This window comes from Mixophyes fleayi, chromosome 8 (assembly GCF_038048845.1).
Source record: "Mixophyes fleayi isolate aMixFle1 chromosome 8, aMixFle1.hap1, whole genome shotgun sequence".
Taxonomy (NCBI): domain Eukaryota; kingdom Metazoa; phylum Chordata; class Amphibia; order Anura; family Limnodynastidae; genus Mixophyes; species Mixophyes fleayi.
The window spans coordinates 67,186,374-67,209,483 of record NC_134409.1 but is presented as its reverse complement, the minus strand read 5'-3'; the positions used below and the strand labels follow the sequence as shown (position 1 = coordinate 67,209,483).

Genomic DNA, 23,110 nt, shown 5'->3' with positions numbered 1-23,110 from the left:
TAGCTGCCATGGGTGTCTGTTCTATCAGAGGGGAGAGCCCCATCAGTAAAAAGCACACAGCAAAAAACAGCAGGGCCCAAGAACCAACATCACTGCAGCAAACACAGTGTTGGGACTACAGGGCAAAAGATAGAGTGTATCTGGAGAGCCTACAGGTACCCCTGGAGTAGCCCACTTGTAAAGACAAGCGTACCGTGGAGGGGAGGTGGTTGCACGGTGCAGCGCGGCTAATTGGGAGTGCTACTGTAAGGGAGGAGAAGACTGCAGGGCAGAGGAATGCCTGGATGAGGGAATGTTTGCGCCTCTTGAAAAAAACAGACTCCCTGGAGACTGGGATAGAGGTCCTGAGCATCTGTGAGGTGATCGTTTGCATGCCTGTGATCAGGTGAGCTGTATAATATAGAAAGCCTGTGTGATGTACCAGTGGTCTGTGACTGTGGAAATTCTGCTGTCAACAGCAGTGGCGGGTATGTAACATGCTGTCACTATATAAGAACTGTGCAGAATTGAGATGGAATAAGGAGAAATCATAAACATCTGCTGAAGAATGTGCAGGAGGAGACTGGCGCTATATATATATATATATATATATATATATATATATATATATATACACGAGTATTCTTGCAACTGTTATGCTTTTCTGTGCTGGGGCAAGAGGAGTAAATAAAGTTTATATTTCTTTGTGTTCAAATTGAGATGGCCTAGTGCCCAATCTCATTCACACAGTACCCCACCACTGGCTAGAGTCAAACAGATGTGCTTTAGGAGGGGGCTCCTCTGGTATTGTTTGCCTCTACCCTCCAGCTAGCTGGGGCAACAAGCACTGCAGGTATTTGCAGCAAAGGCCACCAGGGACACCCTTCACAGATGGTAACTGCAATAGCTAGCACTGTAAAACTATTTTTTTCCTTATGTTTTAGAGTATTATGAAATCAGATCACATATAACCCTACCAATAAAATGTGTGCAACTAAAAAACTTTGTAAAATAGAAGATATTGAGCCTGATTTAGAGTTGGACATAAGTCCATTTTCTTTGTGCAAAAATACACTTTTTCATACTGCTCTTGGGCAAGAAAACATACTTGAATGTAGAGAGGTAGATTGGGCAGGGCACATGCAAGGGCACCCTCTGGAGATATGGCATAGTTAGACTTTGTCGCATCTCTAGATGCACTTATGAGGCATATATGTTGCCTGTACCTGATAGCTGGTGTAAAGATATGTGTCTTTACTGTTCCAAATAAAGAATTAAATATTTTTAAAAAATACACACACACAGCATGCACCTCACCAAATTATTAGCCAGCACAACTACATTAAACTTGGATGGTCAACAGGGGAGAGATGGTAAATTTTAGCCCGAGGGGCAAGCCTTAACTCAGCAACCTATTAGGAACATTTTAAAGGAAAAAAATGCAGGTGTCCCAGTGACCCAGCCCAAGGTAGCCCACTATGTGACTGGCCTGGGGAGGCAGATACCCCCCAGCCCAGCCTGCCCCTGATGATCACCACCTACGCAAGGGACAATGAGCATGGGTCCCCCTATCACAATGTGACCCAGGACACTCATCACTCATTAAACCCCTATGTGAATCAGACTCACATAATAAGTGTCCCCCCCCCCACCCGTACATGCCCAACGAGCTCCATGTTGGATAGCACTCTATCTAGCTCCTCATATGCAGTTAGTCTCAGGGTAACAGTTATAAGTCAAAATAGATTAAATACTACTGTGGAACTACAAATTCCATCAAGACCTGGCAGCCATTGAATGCTTGGGCATGCTGTCACTTATGGAACTACAACATTCTTGCAATTAGAATGAATAAGGGGCCAATAGGGCACAGAATAATGATATGAGGCTTCCGTCCAACGAGGGGCGATGTCAATAAATCATGCATTCAAAGAGTTCATTCTTCATTGTTTCCAAGCTGTTTTTTTATTCTTATTTTTTTTTATTCATGGGGAAAGAGAAAACCTCTTATAGCTCTATAATTAGGGTCAAAGCTGTATCTGTGTACGTTTAAATGTTTAGAGTTTAGAATATAGTTACAACTACTATCAGAATTAGATTTGGAAGATTTTAGGACTATGGTTCTGGTTAGGATTATGTCAAAGTATTTTCCCTATTAGAAAAATACAACTTTAGACAGCTTGGCTTATTTATAAAGATAAGATAAACTTTTATAGTTATTACTTGTGTTGTATTTCTTAGCAGTACAGAGAAAGTAAAAATAGATTATTATTTTTAAAATTGAAAGGTTATTATATTATATTTACAAATCAGCGCGACACTTTAGTCAGGACAAATAACAATTGTTTTAGACCGCATCTGGATGCATTATGTCATTAGGCAGATGTTTTGTGTTTGTAAATAGTGTGGATGGTTTCTAGAGTGAAATATTGTTTTGCTTCTGGATACCTAGACCACAAATCACATTTATGATATCTATAAAACAGATTGTTATTTGATAAAACAATCTTTCTTATTTTATCAAATTAGCATAATATAGGTTCTGGCATTACCTCATGGCTCTGTTAAAAATAATTGCCATAAGTCTGCATTCAATCTAGCAAGGCTTTTAGCAAGCACCATAACCTTTGCATATATTTTTTTAGTGTTTTCTAGACAAATTACTGTTGCTTGTTATGAGCTCTTCGTGCTGCACTACCATCAAATAGGGAGCTGAGCATTATAGCTGTGGCCCCATCCCAGAGTCTGGGGACTACTCTGTGCAGTCATTGTTGACCAGACTATGTTCAGCCCCTGCTGAAAACCTATGCTGTGACATTTTGGAGAGGGGTGTGAGTGGGAGGACAAATAAAGCCATACTCACAGACACTGTGGCATCTCATTGATCCGCACACCCCAGTTCTGCACCCATTTTAAATTGGCTGAACAAAACTTCACTATTTAGGTGGTAATGCAGCATTAAGAAAAGGTATGGTCTATTTATAGGCATCAGCATGAATCATGCACAAATGAACTAAAAGCCAACGGAATGAAAAGATTATAGATGAAGTGGAGAGAAACAAATGGTTGGAACAGACCTGTCCATCTTTGTACCATGTGACCGTGGCCAGCGGGAACGCCTTCACATCACATTCAAGAGTAAAGTTTGTATTAACTTTGACTTTCACCTGCTTTGAAAACATTCCACTTCCTGTAAGATCATCTTTTTTAATTTGAGGTGGAGCTGGAAAGAGGAACAAGAGCTCGATAATCAATACGCCACATTTAAGTCAATGTGCTTAAGACTTTGCAAAACACAGAAATGAACATACTGTACACTTTCAGATTATAATGATGTTCATCCACTCCTGCCTCATTAAATGCGATGCAGCTGTATATCCCAGAACTGCCTTCTTCAGCCTTTAATATCTGAAGAGTACGCCCACCTAGATAAAAGAATACAAATATTTACTAAGGAAAAATAATTGTTCCAAGATGTGAGAAGAGGTAAGAGCTATGACACAAAAGGGGGGAGGGGGGGGGATTAAATTCAACACAGTCCCACCAGAACCTCATGTGATGTGCACTACTGGGTATTACAGTAACTAAAACATTGTTGATTTCTGAGGGCACCATTCAAAGTGCACACATGGCACTACAAGGGCCAGCATGCACTTGTGTCCATGTGCATACTGGCACTTGTAGTGCCATTTGTACAGTATAAGTAGTGTAAATAGTATAAATAGTGCCCCCATCATGAAATATTAAGTGTTGCCCCATTCATAAACAATTATTACCCCCATTAGCTATCAAATATTATTGCCACCTTAATATAATTATATACTCATATTGCCCCATAATATAATACAGTTCTATTTTCTCTATCCTACCATTGGGGGACACTGCAGTACATTGGGGAAATACCAAATGTGCCCCTAAGGGAGGATACAATAATATTGCCCCCTTACACAATGAAAAATACAATTTTCCCCATAAGTTAATTATAAATGAATATTACCCTCATAGTTCATAAGCCAATGGTGCTTCCTCTTATTTTCTGAATGGCAAGATAGATCAAACAGCATGTTTGAGCAATCTAGCTAATCAGAAGCAGGTCTAAACACTCTGGCATTTTTCTGGCAATGTTGATTAAACTGCCAGTGTTTTGGGTGTACTGAAACCTCCACGTATTGCCGGCAGTTTAACGTTCCAGCTTCAAACCACCCCATAGTAAATGCCGCAGTTTGGAGCACTAAACCGCACAGACGTGATGTTTCATAAATTTACCCTTTAAAATGTATTCAAAATATTTTACAAATTTCTTTGCATACTGATTTCCATAGTTACATGTCTGATTTTCTTTTATTACAATAAAAGAGATTTCACCTGGAAGAATTCTGATATTATCTTTTGATCGGATTTGATGTCCATCTTTATGCCAGGATATGGTAGCTGGAGGATGGGAGTGAACGTCACACGATAGAGACACAGAGCTGTGCAGAATCACAGTTATATCTTCAGGAGACTCTTTAGTTTTGGAGCCAGAGATTGTTGGAGATACTGGAAAAATAAGATTTGTTAACATTGGAACTGTTTTGCAATACTAATTACAAGTTCATTAAAACCTATATAATTTTAGTTACAAGAAATAAATATTTAGGTTGAATGGGAGGATACATTCTTTGATGGATATGTTTATAATAAAACCGATCTAGTTATAAATAAACTTTTTCTTTACTTATGCAGCTATTACAGTTAAATGTTGCCATTTTCTAAAGGAAGCATAATAAAAATACCTAAATAAAGCTTACCCATAACACCAAGACTAATGCTTCTGCTTTTATCTCCTGCTAAATTGGAAGCAACACAAGTATATCTTCCTGTGTCTGACACCATAGCTCTGGTAATTTGAAAATGTTGCCCTCCGTTTTCAAGTTGATGATGAGTATCTTCTTGCAAAGGCTGTCCGTCTTTCAGCCATGTTATCTGTGGTACAGGATTACCTAAATAAATTTGCAATGTTACAATTATTATTTGGAAGAGGTACCAGACCTTTTTCTATACAAATGTCTCTAAAATTGGGCAGCATGGATGCCCAGTGAAGCATTGCCGTCTCATGGCGTTTGGGTCATGGGTTTGATACTTACCGAGGAGTATATTTACTCAACTGAGGGTTTGAAAAAGTGGAGATGTTGCCTATAGCAACCAATCAGATTCTAGCTGTCATTTTATAGAATGTACTAAATAAATGATAGCTAGAATCTGATTGGCTGTTATAGGCAATATCTCCATTTTTCAAACCTGCAGTTTAGTAAATATACCTAAGGACTCTATCTATGTTTTCCTCCTGCTCATCTGGGTTTCCTCCAGGTGCTTAGGTTTCCTCACACAACCCAGAAACATTTTGAGAAGTTAAGAGGCTTTTGACAAAAAATGGACCCTAGTGTAAGTGTGTTTGGTAGGGAATATAAGCTTCAATGAGGCAGGGACTGATGTAAAGTATTACATATTCTCTGTACAGCTCTGCGTAATATGATTGGCACTATATAAATAAAATTACAATCATTGGCAACATAGGAAAGCACACAGGGCCATTAAGGAGAGCAAAACAAATAAAAAGAGTAACTTTGCACCTGGGCAAAACCATGTTGCATTGAAGGGGGGGCTAAATTTAAAATGTGGGACAGATTTATAGTTGGGGTAGGGGATGTCCTAGATCAACTTTAAATTTCAGTGTAAACATAAAGCAAGTATTGAATATATAAAACAGCCAGTATTTAACTTGTATACAAAATAGACTAATTTGCACCCCTTGCATTGTAAAATGGTTTGTCCAGGATTACATTTACTAATTTTTTTGCCTTTTTTTTTCCTTAATGACTCAGGCCCATACATTATAAAGCGAATAAACAACATATTAACTTGCACACTTTTAGTGGTAAACAGAAACAAGTGTGACAAAAGTGTATGTAAGCTCAGAAAGGTATTACTTTACTTGTCTCTGTTTGATACTAATAAAGTTTGTGTTTATAATTTCTCTATGCGTATGATAGGGTGGGGTACACATTGCTGATGCTGATAAATCCGACATTGAGGACACCTACAAAAGAAACCGATTTGAGAAGAAAACGACAAGGATATACACAGACTTAACTGAGCAGCGACTGTTCACATATCCGATCCTAGCAAAAACACTGACAGGAGCTTCTTCCGAATGCACAGGTGTCCGGCAGTAGTGTCTGACGTCAGTGCGCCCTCAATGAATTTTTATTTAAAGAGACAATGTCGGGACCCCTCTCTTAACAATTAACCTGTGTGGTCCCGACATTGCCACTTTAAATAAAAATGAATTGAGGGCGCACTGCCATCAGACACTACTGCCGGACACCTGTGCATTCGGTAGAAGCTCCTGTCAAATTATTTGCTGGTGGTCAGAGGTAAGTGCAAATAGCAGATGATTGTGATAGTCGCCAGCTATAGCAAACGGCTTGTGATTGCTTGATGAAAATGCTCCGCTGAAGCTGATAGGTGCTTTCTTTGTTGCACATGCATATATTATGCTTTTATGTGCATGTTTAAGCAATGTATTTGCTTTTATCATGTAAGCAAGACATGGATTGTTTCTCTTGTATTATATATATGTTTGAAGTTTTGCAACAAAAACAAGTGGTTATTAACATGGGCATAATTATATGCGACATATCCCTAGAGAAAACTGGGCAAACTTGAACTTAAAACATGTCATTGATCCCTGAAGATCCTTCCCCCCTCAGTGCATCAGGTGACGGGCTACAGTGATCACATTGCAATTGCACAATGGCATCACCATGCCCCCTCAGACACTTGTCAACAGAAACTATTTTACGGCTTTGCCCACAATTGCTGCATTTTCATGAATCCAATTACCGAATTTCCGTCAGCAATTTAGGGCAAAATTGTGGGCAATTCTGAGTATGCAGCTCCTGCATATGTAATACTTTGTGTCTTTTCCATATTTTAGCTGTGTAATTGAATAAACCTGCTCTGTATGCACAGGGAGGCCAGAAGTGTAGAAAGCTCTCCACTGGCAGCAAGTCACATGGGGCACGCACCTGCTGACATACATGCTCTGTCCATGCTAAATGAGGACTTTGTCCTAACTGAGGGACAGTCGGAAAGTAGGGGTGCACAATATACCAGTCTCATAGTACTACCGTCTGAAAGTAACGATACGGCAGTATATCTTATTATTATCGTGACATTACAGGTGGCACTCTGGGTTTGTTTGGTCACATTATTACTACCAAAACCCACCATCAGTACACTATTACTTTCAGTATAAACCGGCCGTTCCCAAAGTGTGCGCAGCGGCTCCCTGGGGTGCCGCGGCGCTGTCACAGGGGTGCCGCGGGCTGGAACAAAAAATAACTAAAAAAAAATAACTTACCGTACCAATCCAGTGGCGCCCAGAACCCAGCATCCTCCTCGGGACCCAGCAACCCTTTTTTCTCCTGCCGCTTGTCACTGAATGTCGGGAGTGACGTCACGCCCGACATTCAGTGACAAGCGGCAGGAGAGAGGAGGATGCTGGGTTCCGATGAGGATGCTGGGTCCTGGGCGCCGCCGGATTGGTAAGTTTTTTTTGTTTTGTTTTTTCTCTCTCTGGCCCCGGGATGCAGAGGTGGGAGGGAGTGTGTGTGGAGCTGCAGAGGGGGCACAGAGTGTATGGAGCTGCAGGAGGGGGCACAGTGTGAGTTAGCTGTAAATTATTCTTTGACAGAAATATAATTTAAAAAACAGTATAAAAATATTCTTTTCCCTTGGATTTATGTGTATTATTTTTGCGAACAACTAAATAAGTATTTCTGTCCTGACTAAAATACTTATTACGTTTTTTTTACCCAACTAATAAAACGGAACTGCTCGGTAATTATTTTGGAGGGGTGCCTTGAAAAAATGATGGAGACTCTAAGGGTGCTGCGAACTGCAAAAGTTTGGCAACCACTGGTATAAACTATGATGACAGCTGCATAACTTACAAATGTATTTTCCATCAATATAAAGAACTGTCCCTCTGTATTGTACTGGGATCTCTAGAATGCTCTCTGTATTTTACAGCTGTCACTAGAATACTTTCTGTATTTAGAATGGTCATTAGAATGCTCTCTGTATTGTATCGGGGGACACAAGAATGCTCTCTGTATTTTACAGCTGTCACTAGAATACTTTCTGTATTTAGAATGGTCATTAGAATGCTCTCTGTACTGTATGGGTGGACACAAGAATGCTCTCTGTATTTTAGAGCGGTCCCTAGAATACTTTCTGTATTTAGAATGGTCACTAGAATGCTCTCAGCATTGTATCGGGAACACAAGAATGCTCTCTGTATTTTAGAGCGGTCACTAGAATACTTTCTGTATTTAGAATGGTCACTAGAATGCTCTCTGTATTGTATCGGGGGACACAAGAATGCTCTCTGTATTTTAGAGCGGTCCCTAGAATACTTTCTGTATTTAGAATGGTCACTAGAATGCCCTCAGCATTGTATTGGGGACACAAGAATGCTCTCTGTATTTTAGAGTGGTCACTAGAATACTTTCTGTATTTAGAATGGTCACTAGAATGCTCTCTGTATTGTTTTGGGGACACAAGAATGCTCTCTGTATTGTACTGGGGTCACTAGAATGTTCTCTGTATTGTTTTGGGGACACAAGAATGCTCTCTGTATTGTACTGGGGTCACTAGAATGCTCTCTGTATTGCATACTTGCAATCACATATTTATTTCGATCATTTTTCTAATATCGTTATGTGGGGGAATGTTTGCTATCAGTCAGCTCTATCAGCAGATATGTCCTTCTTCATGCTGCTCTGCTCATAAAAAGGGGTCGCTGACAGACACTCCCACAACTGTGGCATGACAACAACCACATTGTTGGGTTGTGGTGAATACATTACCCCACTACTTCAGATTTTTACCCTACCAATGGAAATTTGGTCCAACTACAACATAAAACCATTTTCTGAATATTTTCAAGTGTCACTTCAAGTTCCCAATCTGCCCCTGCACTTCAAACTTTTGAGTGAAATACCAAAGAGATGATTAAAGTGTTGAAAGCCTAGGTGAAGAATGGTGGTCAGGGTCGGATTGGCAGCTGTCTGTAAATTTCATGAGAGTCAATAAGAAGGATGGGAAATTTGCACTCTTCTTTAAAGAAAATAGCCGGATTAAGCAGGTACCATGCCATTGTATTGACAGATGTCGCCTCATTTACAAAATAATTCTGAAAGCATAAAACACAGGGTCCATAGCCCAACAATAAATAGTACCACTGATATCAACTAAAAGGGATTAGAGGAACTTGGGGTAGCTATCAGCAGCATCTGAGAGGAGCGCCTGTTCATTCTGTATTCTGCCAGCCACCATAGAGGTGAGAACATTTATTATGAATTATTACAAAAAATCATAATAAATAACAATTTCAATTAAGTTATAAAGAAATAATTAGGTATTGCATAAAGGACTGATTGATATTTAATCACAAAGGCCTTTTGTTTTGACTCACAGATGAATTTTATTGTTTATTTTATTGTTTATAAAAGGTACAAAACAGCATAGATATTTACAGTTCACCAGATAACATGCTTGATAAAATTTAATTTTGAATGCAAAGTTACTGGACTAATAACAAACATAGTTTAAGCAAATGCTCTCTCACCATGTTTTTCTTTCACGTTCTAAGGAACACAAGAAAGTGATTTAAAAGAATAAACTAAAAGAGGGTAAAGGTGATGTAGGGATTGACGTTGGACATAGGTTAGGGTGAGGGAATGTAGCAGCTGTTAAGCCACCACCAGGAATGCAAAGATGGCCAAGGTGACATCTATTTCACCTGAATGTCCTTGTATTCCTTAGTTTCCTTGAACGAATGGCGTACCATAAAAAAAAGTACATTTACAAATATATTTTGAGTTGCACATATCTCACAATATGTGGAGATACACGTTATTATTATTATAATCATAGATTTGTAAGGCGCCACAGTGCTCCACAGTGCCGTACAGTAGGGAAAACAGTACATACATAAAACAGGGACATATCAAACTTGATGATGAATGATCTTTTAGTTATTTTTTTAAAAAAAATAATTATATAAATGCTTAAAAAAAAAATAATCCCAAAAAATTGGCATCCAAACCCCAAAAGCTCTCCCAGCACCAGCACTAGTATCCTAGTAGCAACAATGACAGGGTGGTGCAAACAGCACCGGGTCCCCCCTGCAGGAGCTGCTACCAGTCCCCCTGTCATTATGTCAAGTTGCCCTAGCTGGGGCTACCTGGACATGCTGGGGCATGTAGTGTGCTCGGAAAAAATGCTGAATTCCGTCTTTGAACTATTTATTACCCAAACACTTTCTGGGTATAACTGTTCAGAAGAGCTCTAGTGCTTAAGCACAGGGCTGTGTTTTCTAGGGGAGGGGGAAGTCCAGGGCTGGTTGACATTATGACAAGGGGACCCTACGCTGCAGGTTTACTTGTTATAGTATCACTAGCCCAGCCGGCCATAGCCTAGGGCTGGTAGCTGTTTTTGCAGGGGGCACACCATTCTTTTCACACATCCCCAGTAGCTGCTTCCAGCCTAGGATATAAGCAACGGTTTTCAGGGCATTTATGGGGGGATGATGCTTTTTTATTTATATATTTAAAAAATATATAACTGCAACGGTCTGTGCTAATGATCATAACCATCAGCATAGATCTTTGTTCCTATGGTACAGCGCCTGCAACAGATGTGCCTACTTCTATACCTCTAAGTAAAATGCCTCTACATAAACTGTTCTTTACCGTACTTAGCCTATGTTAGCTTGCACCTTTCCGACCTGTTCCGCCGCTACAAAAGAAGCGCAAATCTGGGATATTCAAAAAGAGTAATATGGACATAGGGAAAAGCATTTTTTAGTGTACATGCATTCTTCCAAAAAGCAGATTTTACAGTACCTTACAGCAATGGGGTCATGGCCTTATCTGTGAGGAGTTTGTATGTTCTCCCTGTGCTTGCGTGGGTTTCCTCCAGGTGTTCCGGTTTCCTCCCACACTCCAAAAACATACTGGTAGGTTAATTGGCTGCTATCAAGTTGACCCTAGTCTGTCTGTTTGTGTGTGTGTGTGTGTGTGTGTTAGGGAATTTAGACTTTAAGCCCCAATTGGGCAGGGACTGATGTGAGTGAGTTCTCTGTACAGCACTGCGGAATTAAATTAAATGGTGATGATGATGATGCTGATGATAATGATACTCTATATGAGCTCTCAACTGCTCAAAAATGTCTCTCTCTACCTTAGGTCTCAATCTACATAGTGTTTCTGACCTTCAGGACTAATTGTTGAATGGTGGGAGCATTTGGTTGCTGGATTCAACAAATAGGTTAACAACATACGATTATAAACTCCCATTTTAAAAGAATTATGTTGAAGGAGAAAAAAGTAGGTTTCTGTGAGAATGTTGCTGGATATATTTTTTGTAGTATCACTGTCATCCTTGACCATCTCAATTTGAGCTTGCAATCAGTCTCTTGTATTTTATTAGTATTAGAGACTTTATGGGTTAGCTAGGAAATCTTGTCACATTTTATAACTGGTACAATTTCATAATTTTGCAATAATACATTTATAGCAAAATTAAATTATAGCAAAACATAAATTTGGGATAGTGCATGTTGAGTCGAACCTGAGATTAATTTATACTTTTTGGTATTGACAATAAACTGATGAAAAACTGGAATCAATTAAAAGTTGCTGTTTTCTTATTTTGCAGAATTGAAACATGCATTACTGTATTATTAGGAGCAGAGGCGGCTGTACCGGGGGCCGTCTAACGGCTGTTCGGGCCGGTCACCCCCCCCCCATTCCCCCCCGTGGATGAAATAAATTATCAATATCACTAGGGGGCCGCATCTGATGCGGCCGCGTCAGCGCACAGGCGGCCGCATCACGTGACACATGATGCGGCCGCGTCATTATGACATAACAATGCGGCCGTCTGTGCGCCCCCCGGGCCGAAAACTGCCAGCCTGCGCCTGATTAGGAGCAAGGGAGCAGAGAGAGATGGCAAAATACTTTACTATTTTCACAGATAACATGTAGTAATGACTGGATTACTTATAATCATTATCTATTTATTTATATAGTGCCACTAATTCCACGGCACTGTACAGAGAATTCACTTACATCAGTCTCTGCACCATTGGAGCTTACAGTCTAAAGTCCCTAACATACACACAGACCAAGAGAGACTAAGGCCAATTTAATAGCAGCCAATTAACCTACTAGTAGGTTTTTGGAGTGTTTGAGGAAACTGGAGAAAACCCATGCAAACACAGGGAGAAGATACAAACTCCACACAGATAAGGTCATGGTCTGGAATTGAACTCATGACCCCAGTGCTGTGAGGCAGAAGTGCAAACCAGTGAGCCACTGTGCTGACCAAACCTTATCTCTTAAAGGTTTGGAAACAAAGATAACATAACACTCTTACTTAATGCATTACATGCCTATTACTTTTTATTTTGCATCATTTAGCTCACAAAAATCATTCATTGTCTTTTTAGTAGTCCTTTATTCTAATGTCTTTATTGTAAATGGCAATACTGATATTACAGAAGTAAAATGACCCATCATTACCTGTTGCCTCGCATGAAAGTTTCACATCACTGTTTTCTTTTATCTTTATATCCTCCAAAATATTCCCAATAAATCTAGGCGGCACTAAAAATAAATGTTATACAAACTGTAGGTGAAATTGTCAGTACTGAAAACATGCAAAGTTCTAACATTCATTTAAAAATATAAGAACTTGCTGATAAAATACAAAAATAATAAATTGCAAATACAGTTTGGAAATTTATCGAAAAGAGAGTTGCACAAGCCACACATGTACCTAATATATTTAGGTGGAAATGTTTCTTCTTCTCTCCAGCAGCATTTGAAACCACACAGTGGTATCTCCCAGCATCAGAAAGTGTAGTGTGCAAAAAGCGGAGGATCATACCACCTGATATAGAAGACATAATATATATTAATACGCTATTCAGTAACATTGGTTTAATGACCCAATAAACATTTCTGTTGTTTTAATTTGAGCTCATCTAAGGGGCCAAGTTATGAAAGATCGAAGTGGTGTCACAAAAAGGCAATTCATCGTTATTTGCTTAATGTTTTTAAAAAAGCATGTTTCAGTATACTTTGCAAACATCGACCAGGTTAATTACAGTATTTAGCTTTTCCTGGAATACCCCTTTGAAGTCTACGATTCAGATTTACTTTGCTGGTCCTAAGTTATAAAGCATCAGTGTGTCTTTAACACCACTCTTTCAAATGCTTTTTTTCCTGGAGAAATGTTGTCTGCTGGGACCAGGAGTTATCTAGTAGGTAGTAACTGCTCCCAAATCTTAATAAACATGCTTTGCTGCTGATAAGAGGTGACAAAATGTATATTTGCTGTTGTAATTAACATGTTATTTGATGTGGGTGTTGACCAATCTGGTGGAGGGCTGGATGCCTGTGTTTTTGCATTTGCCAAAAGTTTGTGGAACAGAAGAGTGAGTGGTGCAGCAGCTTGCATTTATAGTGATAGTAACATAGCCGCTTAGAAGAAGGGGTGTGCGCTGCTGAGATCACTGGGGGGTTGGAAGGGGGGGTGGCGGGGGCGGCATGTGCTGGAATAAGCCTGATTAAGGTCTATCCATTGTAGGTGGAGAGATAATGCTTCTGGTCTGTAGTGTAGGCATATATCAGAGCTGCTTAAAATAATGCTGGGATGAGGCAGATTCTGAGATCAGTGGTTTGAATAGCCAGCAAGCAGAGGCACTTGGGGACACCTAATCTAACAGGAAAAGTGTGCTGTGAGTCTCCTAATACCATTGTGGTATATAACCAAAACTGTCTAAAAATGTTATAAAGATGCTAAAAATAGCCAGTAAGCTGTTGGTAAAACATCTAATTGAGACATGAAAAACGTACAATTAAGCAACAAGCACTGTTGTGCTACTGAATTATTTCTTAGAGATTACAAAGGAAGAAGTTACATTATATAAATAATATACAAATAAAGGAAGACATTACATTATATATAAATATAAAGTAACCAGTAAGAAATAGATTAGCTATATAATTGAGAGAATAAATATTGAGTCAAGAAATGAAATATCTGAACAAACAGCAGTTGTAAAAAAAAATATTGTATTTTTGTTAAAAAAAGTAAAAGTATTAAGTATGTTGCAGGTGTTAAAATACAATGGAATTCCATGGGAACACTTATTAAGTAAATAGTACAACACAGAAAAGCTTTGAGATGTTTTAATAATGCACTTAAAAACTCTGTTAAAAGTTGGAAAAAGGTACACACTTTTATGTATACAAGCTCTTACATTGTATGGGGAAACTGCTATCATTACCGGATTGAGGTAAGAGATGTCATTGAATTCTATGGATAAACTTTTTGGTTCTTTATTGTTTAACTTGCTTTTCTTTATTTTTGGATCTTTTTTATTTTTTTCTTGTAAATGTAAATACTATATTTTTCCCAATATACTATGATTTGTTATTTGTTTTTCCTTGGTTTTAACTGTCAAGAACACTTCAATGGTTCTTAAATAGGCAAAATGAGGTTTGTGATTTTTGGTGCAATAAATAGAATGGAAAGCTTATATAATAATTTTTTGTTCTTTGATAAATAAGCAGCTAATAAAATCTTACTCTTGCAGTGTACTAACCTATGGCAGTGTTGTCAGCATAAAACACAAAAGCATATGGTTACTACTTTTATGATATTACACCATGCTCTGCTCAGCAAGATGTAGGCTCTGGAAGATGAGCGGATTCTGGGAGTTCCACATATAATGATCTACTTGCAATTGTATGCCAGATGCAACATGGCTCTTTGTATGATAGCATATTTAATTCATCTACAAGATGTGGCCCTGTACCCCTTTTAAATGTTTTGGGATATTGTTGAACAGAGTTATCAATAAAATGTGTTGAAACACATGGAGCTGGGATATATTTACAACAAATGACAAACAATTCCCTTTTATCCATTAGACATTTTAATTCCATCAGTGAAATTAAATTGTAGGGTATATCCACATGTTTTTATGAATTACTTATGTTTGTTTTTACAGTTTGCATCCAAACAATGTTACAGTTACCTGACATTACTTGAGGAGATCGGTTCAGGTTGATGAGATGACCATCTTTGTACCAAGTTATTTTGGGTGGTGGGATCCCCGACACTTCACATGTTAGAGTCACTGGATTTTTCTCCACAACACTTATATTTTCATGCTCCTGAAATCTTCCTGAAAATCTTGGAGGGACTAAAAAATATATATTACGGACATATATTTGTGTCTTACATTTAGCTACTTCAAATACTTTATCAGACTTCAAATGTCATAAGTATTAATATTAGAAGGTATAGTTTTTACATCCCTCACATTTCATAGAGTACTGGATAATATTGCTGCTAGTGATTAGTTGGTCATGTATGTCAGCCGGGGCCAAACCTGAGCTACTTTCACTCCACCGCTGCCATTAACTCTCATTCTTCCCACCACACTAAGTTTCTGAGACCACCCCCACCCATAATAATATCCACTGGCATTTTATACAGCCTAATGCTCTGCATATTATATAGACTCAATAACCAATATATTTAAGGGCTCAGAATACTATGCAGCCTGAATGTATTTTTCCATTTATAAGAAGTTGTTCGCAATTTATTTTTTCTCCAATATCAGTGTATTCCTTTGTGCCATTACTTACAACCCTAAACTTGCTCATCATCCATAATGTCTCTTATTACAGTAATTTTGGCTCACTCTCTGAACCATTTTCACAATAATCAGTCACAACTATCTGTTAATTTTCTTCTAATGCAACAGTCCTATCTGCTTTATTCTACTAGCCTCAATCTTTTAGTATAGATTATTAAACAGTCAAGTGCTACACTAATATTCATGCAGTTCCTGAACTCTGTAAGAGCCAAAGACCCCATTGATACCACTGATATATCATCATGTATCAAGCCATGTTGTACTAATGCTTGTATTATTATCATGTGCGGTCAGCAAGTAACTATAATTGCTTATGCTCCAGGAAACTCAAAATGCTTTACTTTGCCTTAATTTGTACATGGGTATCAGCGCTCACTGCTACATCACTGTCTAATTTGATGAGTCCTATTAACATTGAGCAGCACAAAAATAGTAACCACTAACATCAAAAATCTCAATCACACTTCTTACATAAAATATTACATGTTAATTGTATGTGTCGTATAAAAAGTTAGATATTAGTAAAATATTGATACTTACTAAATACTCTTAGGTCATATTTTTTATCAGATTGTCCAGCCACATTCACTGCTACACAAACATAATGGCCAGAGCTTGACATATGAGCGTTCTCTACATGTAACTGTTTCCCGTTGTTGAGTATTTTAAATCCATCTCCATTAATTACAGGAACACCATCTCTCAACCAGGTCAACATGGGCTGTGGATCTCCACTGGAGTCACACTCAAGAGTCACATTATCTCCTTGGACTACCACAACCTCAGAGGGAACTTTTCCATTTTCAAGTATAGTAGGACGGACTGTAGGAGAAAAAAATTGGAACTTTAGAATTCAATTTGCAACACAAGACATACTGTATTGCTATATACAAGATACTGTACAAGCTGTGCTTATAAAATGTAGAGTAGCAATATTTAAAAAATTAAATATATATTATATGCTCAGGATGTTAGGGATGCAAGAAATCTATTCAGTATGTATAGGTAGAACTATCTTCATAGTAACTGTGGCTCTCAAAGAACTTTACATGTATAAGTATACACGTACAGGTATAATTATGACCAATGTGCACAGGATCCAATGTTTATTAATTTAAACATGAATGTCATAATATGTCTTGTTTTAACTGTAATAAAATGTTTTTTTTAAAAATCAGTATGCACACATAAAGTGGTCCCAAGTATGTGTCTATTTGTGTCCTCTTATCTAAACCTGGCATTTTTGCAAATAATTGCTCCATGCAGGACATCTGCTGTAATATTATGTCCCAGTATTTTACATTGTTGGTATGAAACTACAACCATTTTCATATAGTGTTCTCTTGATATGACTGAAATAAACAGCGACTAACCTGGGACAAGTGTTTACTTCATTATGCAAGGTGATTGACCTTAATATTACAACTACTGTACTATTATACTAATAGATAATGGTACAAACAGCTGAAACACACAATGCCATACAAATAATGTGTCGTGGCTTTTCAGCAAACACACTGCATTGTACCAAGCGCTGTAATATTGACACAATCACATGCACTAGAAAACCCATTGAATTGAAGGTGAAAGCACTGTCATAAAGAAATAATAAAAAAGGACAGTATGCCATCCCCGAAAATCCTTAACCTACCACAGCACTCGACAGCCTGGGTTGGTTCCCACTAAAAGAGCTGGACATCTACCAGGCCTGTGTGAAAAGAATTGGTTCTCTTTCTGGCACCTCTGGACTGTTGGTAATAATAAAGATCAAGACCAACTTTGCCATTCCAAGGGATCCCTGTATAATTTTAAGGGGCCCATTAAACTTCTCCCCCATTATACTAAATGTGAACAATATATAAATAACAACACAAATTTTATTATTAATATTAATATTTAATATATATATAATTTCCATAAAAAAAAGACAAAATATAAATCTGAATGGAATTGTTTTTACTTATAATGTTATTATTATTGTTTATTACTTACCATAAACTTTCACATTATACTTCTTTGTTGCAGTCCCAGCTGTGTTAACAGCGGTGCAAGTATAGGATCCTTCATCTGATTTCACAACTACTGCAATCTGGAGGTGTCGTCCTCCAGAATGTGAATGAACTCGGCCTGTGTCATCTGGTGTTAGTGCGATACCTGCAAGATACAACAAGTGAGTCATCAAGACCAACACTGCAGCTCCTGGGTAAGATGGTAATTACCTAATATGTATAGATGTATACCAAGGACGTCACCTCAGCGTTTCATCTTACATATTCTTCAGTCGTAAAATATCTTAGTAAACTCATTTATAAAGTGCTATTTTATTTTTTCTACTTTTGTAGCCTAGCGCTCTAGAAATCTGCAGAACATTGCTCAGTCCCATGTACCTCTTGACAGATAAATACTGCTAAATCTTACATTTAAAATGTGAAAACCAAGAACAGCCCTAAACCACCTGCATTCCTTAAGTTAACACCATGGTCCTTATTTAGATTTGGACATATGCAGATTTGTTTGCTTAAGAATGCATTTCCATAGTGCACATGTACACCAATAATGTGTATTCATACATCTGTATCTATGTTTTTGTGTACCATCCGTTTGAATACCTTATGCCTGGAGCGGGGGAAGGCAGGAGCAGGTAAGTGTAAGCTGGGTACAATAAGGGTGTGTTCATGTAATTGCATAATAATTATATATGGACACATTTGCAGATATGACTTTTTGGTGATGTATATCCTATGGGTACTGGAGGCCTGGTGCAATGATAGCCATGGCAATAATGACTATCCCCAGCCCTATATATTTGCACCTTTGATTGGCTAATTATGTACTGACCTCTTCAGGTAATTTCCATTTTCTCTCTTATGTATATGACCTTCATTACATTATACATTTCTGAGCTGCATCTGTACGCTCTTGTTCGGTGGAACATAGGGGATAGTTGCATGCATGACGAATGCATTGTGCAAATACTACTGTTCTTGAGTTGGACACATCTGTAAATACTTCCAACTCATCATCAGTGGCGGATTCAGGGGGGGGGGGGCTTGCTGCCGGCGGCTGCACATTATGTGCAGGTCCATTCAGCAGTGACAGGCAGGGCCAGCGTGCTGCCCGGCCGCTCTGATTGTGTTTTAAACACAATCAGAGCATCCGGGCAGCACACTGTCCCTGCCTGTCACTGCTGAACGGACCTGCACATAGTATGCAGCCGCCGGCAGCCTCAGATGTCAAAAAGGGGGCGGGGCCTAAATCCCCCCCCCCCCCTACATCGCCCCGGGTAGCAGTATTCTCTAGAGCCGCCCCTGCTCATCATACACACATAAATATACTTCGGCGCACAATTTCATACAACTCAATGAGCCCCCAGTTACTGCAAATAATAGTTTTCCTCAGGCTCTATTCCTGCCACTTGTTCCTTAATTACACAAATTGGCTTTACTATAGAGGATGCCCAGTGTCATTGCAGAAAATGGAAAAATTAAGGTATACTGCAAACTAAGAAAATAAACACAGTTACCACTTTTTTACTGGTTGTTCTTTAAGGTAGAAACATGAGGTTATTTTAGAATTAATTAGAAGAATAATATATTAATACTATCACTCCTACACAATAGAAATCTAAACAATAGAAACCTGGATTTCAGGTTCCAGGTGTGTAAGCAAACAAGGGATTAATGTAGCTGATGTATGTTTCAGAGGAACGGATTGTTTATTCAGGGATGCCTGTTATCACAGACTGTCAGTTAATTCTGTGTTTTTTCCCCAGCCCACAGATGCAAAAAGAGTCAGAAGTTTCTTTGTGTAGAAAGGACCATGAGTGTGGTCACTCCATGTGCAGCTATATTTGCTAAGTAGAAACAGCACATCAAAGCAATACTTTCCATAATCCTTGGATAAGGAGACATATATATATATATAAGTTTGTAACAAGTGGACCAAGCCACATGAAATGTGTCATCAATATATACCACCCCCATTAGAAAGCTATAGAAATAACGTATCTCCCCAAGGAATCAATATAGCATAATCATGTATCTTTTGCACAAGTGTGTAAAATCATACCACGTTTAATGGACAATTACTGTCATGTTTCTGCTATGCTCCAGGTGAGAGATACAATATTTATAGCACTCATTAATAAGGCTGCTCTGGAACAAAAGGCAATAAAACAGTTGTAAAACAGATTAGCATACCAGCATAACATTTGCTGTGATTGAAAGGGGGGTTTTAGGCATGAAAGAACAAGGTTTAATATGTGCTGAAATTAAATACCTTTCCCCATGCATCAGATTACACAAAACGAACTTGTTAGAGTGCAATGAACATTTCTTTATTTGTTCCTCTTTTTATTTTAATATACGTTTTGTATTTATATATCTGTATGTCAATTTATCATTGTTTCTATTCAATAAGCACTGTAACTTTTTGTCATATTAAACTCCATTTATTAACATTCTGTCCTCTTAATAATTCATGGATCAAGATTGGTTTTCATAATGCTACATATATACAAGAAATTGTTTGGTTGCAATTCCCTTTTGAGATACTGTCAATAAGGAGTAATTGAAGTCTTCCTAAGAGTGTCAGCTTTTCAACTAAAACTAAATGGTGACAGAACTTTGAGTTTAATAGTGAATATGAGATATAATTTAGTGGGATTTTACTCATCCTAGATAGACCAGGTTTTGGTTTGATTAGCCCTTTCACACACACATGTAACACAAGCTCAGACTGGTCGTGACAGTCAAACTCACCTCCAAGAGTATACTATCTACTGTCACATTTATTAGCAATATATACTGTAGTTGCTCACCTGTGTTTAAGGTATCTCCTTTTGCACAAATACTAAAAAATTTTTATGGGAGCACATGGATATGCATATATCAAGATGGTAGTAATTTGAAACTACATATAATACCCCATTCATACTGCACCAAAATCCCGGGTTTTTGCCGGGGCGAGCTCAAAGGATCCGGGTCTTGGTGCAGTATGAATGGTACAAGTCAAAAATCCCAGGTCTAAAAACCCGGGTCTTCAACCCGGGATTTATCGAGAGGTAATTCCCGGGTCGGACCCGGGTTGCCTGCACTATGAATGGTGCAACCCGGGTTTTTCAACCCCGGGTTGCACAGAAAACAAGCTGATTGGCTGTCTGCCTGTCTCTGGAGGATGATGTCACAGTGTCAACACTGCAATGACCTGTAATGCTCACAATATTTATATTAACTGCATACATAAAACCAGGAAAAAAAACCTCGAGAGGAAAACAACAGTATGGACTGAAACAACTACTTCTATCATCCACACTATAAGAAACAAACGAAAGAGAAAGGTCGCACATACTTTACATAGGTGACTAAAGTAAAGTACGGAGCAGTGAGCAGTACAGAACGGAATTGGTGGAAACACTGAAGAAATGTCTGATTGTTTACAAATGATACAATGGAACAATAAAAATTAAAATATCTTATAAGATACACTCACATATCTTTATGGACAAAACAGCAGAAAAGCAGACTATTACAAAAAAAAATATGTTTTCAGCCAATGAAAACTGCTCTGGTGATGACTCCCACAAATTGCCAGGGCACAGACTTGTGCAGTATGAATGGGGTCAACCCGGGAAATTCCCGGGTCCGAGGTGCAGTATGAATGGTGTTTCTGAGCTGGGACGCTCCGAGCCCCGGCAAAAACCCGGCTTGAAAAACCCGGGATATTGCCGGGGCGGCAGTATGAAAGCGGTATAAGAAATGTACTAACCATTCTTTTCCCAGGACAGTGTTGGAGCTGGAATGCCACTTGAATCACACGCAAGGCTAATTAGTGTTCCTTCAATGACTGTAACCTCTGTTTCTTCAACTGAACCCTTTATTGTGGGGGGCACTAAAATGCAGCAAATATTATTAATATAAAATAGATAGATAGATATACAGACAGATAGATAGATAGAGAGATAGCTAGATAGATAGATAGATAGATAGATAGATAGATAGATAGATAGATAGATAGATAGATAGAAATTAAAATGATTCTAATTTTTGAATATGTTGATGAATAGATTTTACAAATTGTATTAACCCTCTATTATACAGTATATGTTTATATTATTTATTTGTGACACATCCTCTGGGTTAATGAGATATTGAGCTTGATAGGCCAAAATACTATTAGTATTTATTTGTGTTATACCTAAAACAAACATTAAAAATGTCATACCCAAAATATTGACATTAAAGTTTTTTTCAGTCTTCCCAGCAATGTTAACAGCTTCACAAGAGTAACGTCCAGTGTCTGTCACCTGAGCAACCTCAATCTGAAAAACAAACCTAATGTATTTACAAAGCATAAATAATAGCAATTTAAAAAATCTAACATAATACATCTCCAAGCACACTGAGTGTTCTCATTCTGCTCAACAAAATGGTTAAGGATATATTGTAAGGTGAAAAGATGTACTGAATATCTAATCGTGAAATATTTCCTTAGGATAATGTGTGAATTGAAAGAATCAGGGTTCCTTATGGAATATGGTATTTCTGAAATAATGCCCTGGATTATGCACAGATTCACAAAAACAAGATGTCTCCTTGTAGACCAGTATAACAACATTAGCAGCAAAGGTCTCAAGCTTGTTTGAAAGTGTTACTGATGATATTGGGTGCTGCACATTTCCTTAGCATTGCAAAATGCCTACAAATTTACAGGATTTTGAAGGTGGTAAGATCTGTGATCCTGTACAGTATATATACACATATATACACACACATACACATATATATACAGACATACACATATATATATACATATATATACACATATAAACATGCATATATGTATAAATATATACATGCACATATATACATACGTATCGATACATATACCTATACATACACACACATATATATATATATATATATATATATATATATATAATTTATTTATTCAGCAATCTGCTTTACAGGGCTGCTGTGACTGATATATCGACCCATAAGACAGATAAAGAAGTGTGTTTGTGCAATTTGCATAGTATTCTGATCTGCAAGGAGATCCTAAAAGAGAACTAAAGATCCATTTGACTTGGAATACTGTGTAAATTACAAGATGCAATTTACACTTAAGAGTAAATTGTAAATTGCGTCCCACTCTACATCAGGCCTTTTGTTGTGCAAGTAAACAATTGTATAGCTAGAGCACTTTAAATAAAGTCAGTCACAATGTCTCCTCACTTGCTTGGGTCATAAAACAAGACAATCATTATTATGGGGAAAAAAGGATATGTTCAAATTAACAAAACAGGGAGATTAAAACTTGATAGCAGCCTCTTTTACTTGAGATGAT

The 23,110-nt window shown here is 38.0% G+C and overlaps 1 protein-coding gene across 1 annotated transcript in view; it reads right to left on the bottom strand.

Moving 5' to 3' along the window:
• Positions 1-23,110, bottom strand: part of HMCN1 (hemicentin 1) — a 295,243-nt gene that overhangs the window by 134,577 nt on the left and 137,556 nt on the right. The window contains exons 42-52 of the mRNA XM_075182670.1: positions 21,989-22,085; positions 21,533-21,655; positions 17,759-17,920; positions 16,307-16,588; positions 15,140-15,307; positions 12,871-12,984; positions 12,615-12,698; positions 4,770-4,961; positions 4,345-4,518; positions 3,291-3,404; positions 3,057-3,202 (exon numbers count right to left, since the gene is read on the bottom strand). Coding sequence (XP_075038771.1) covers positions 3,057-3,202; positions 3,291-3,404; positions 4,345-4,518; positions 4,770-4,961; positions 12,615-12,698; positions 12,871-12,984; positions 15,140-15,307; positions 16,307-16,588; positions 17,759-17,920; positions 21,533-21,655; positions 21,989-22,085 — 1,656 coding nt within the window. The remainder of the gene's footprint in view (positions 1-3,056; positions 3,203-3,290; positions 3,405-4,344; positions 4,519-4,769; positions 4,962-12,614; positions 12,699-12,870; positions 12,985-15,139; positions 15,308-16,306; positions 16,589-17,758; positions 17,921-21,532; positions 21,656-21,988; positions 22,086-23,110) is intronic.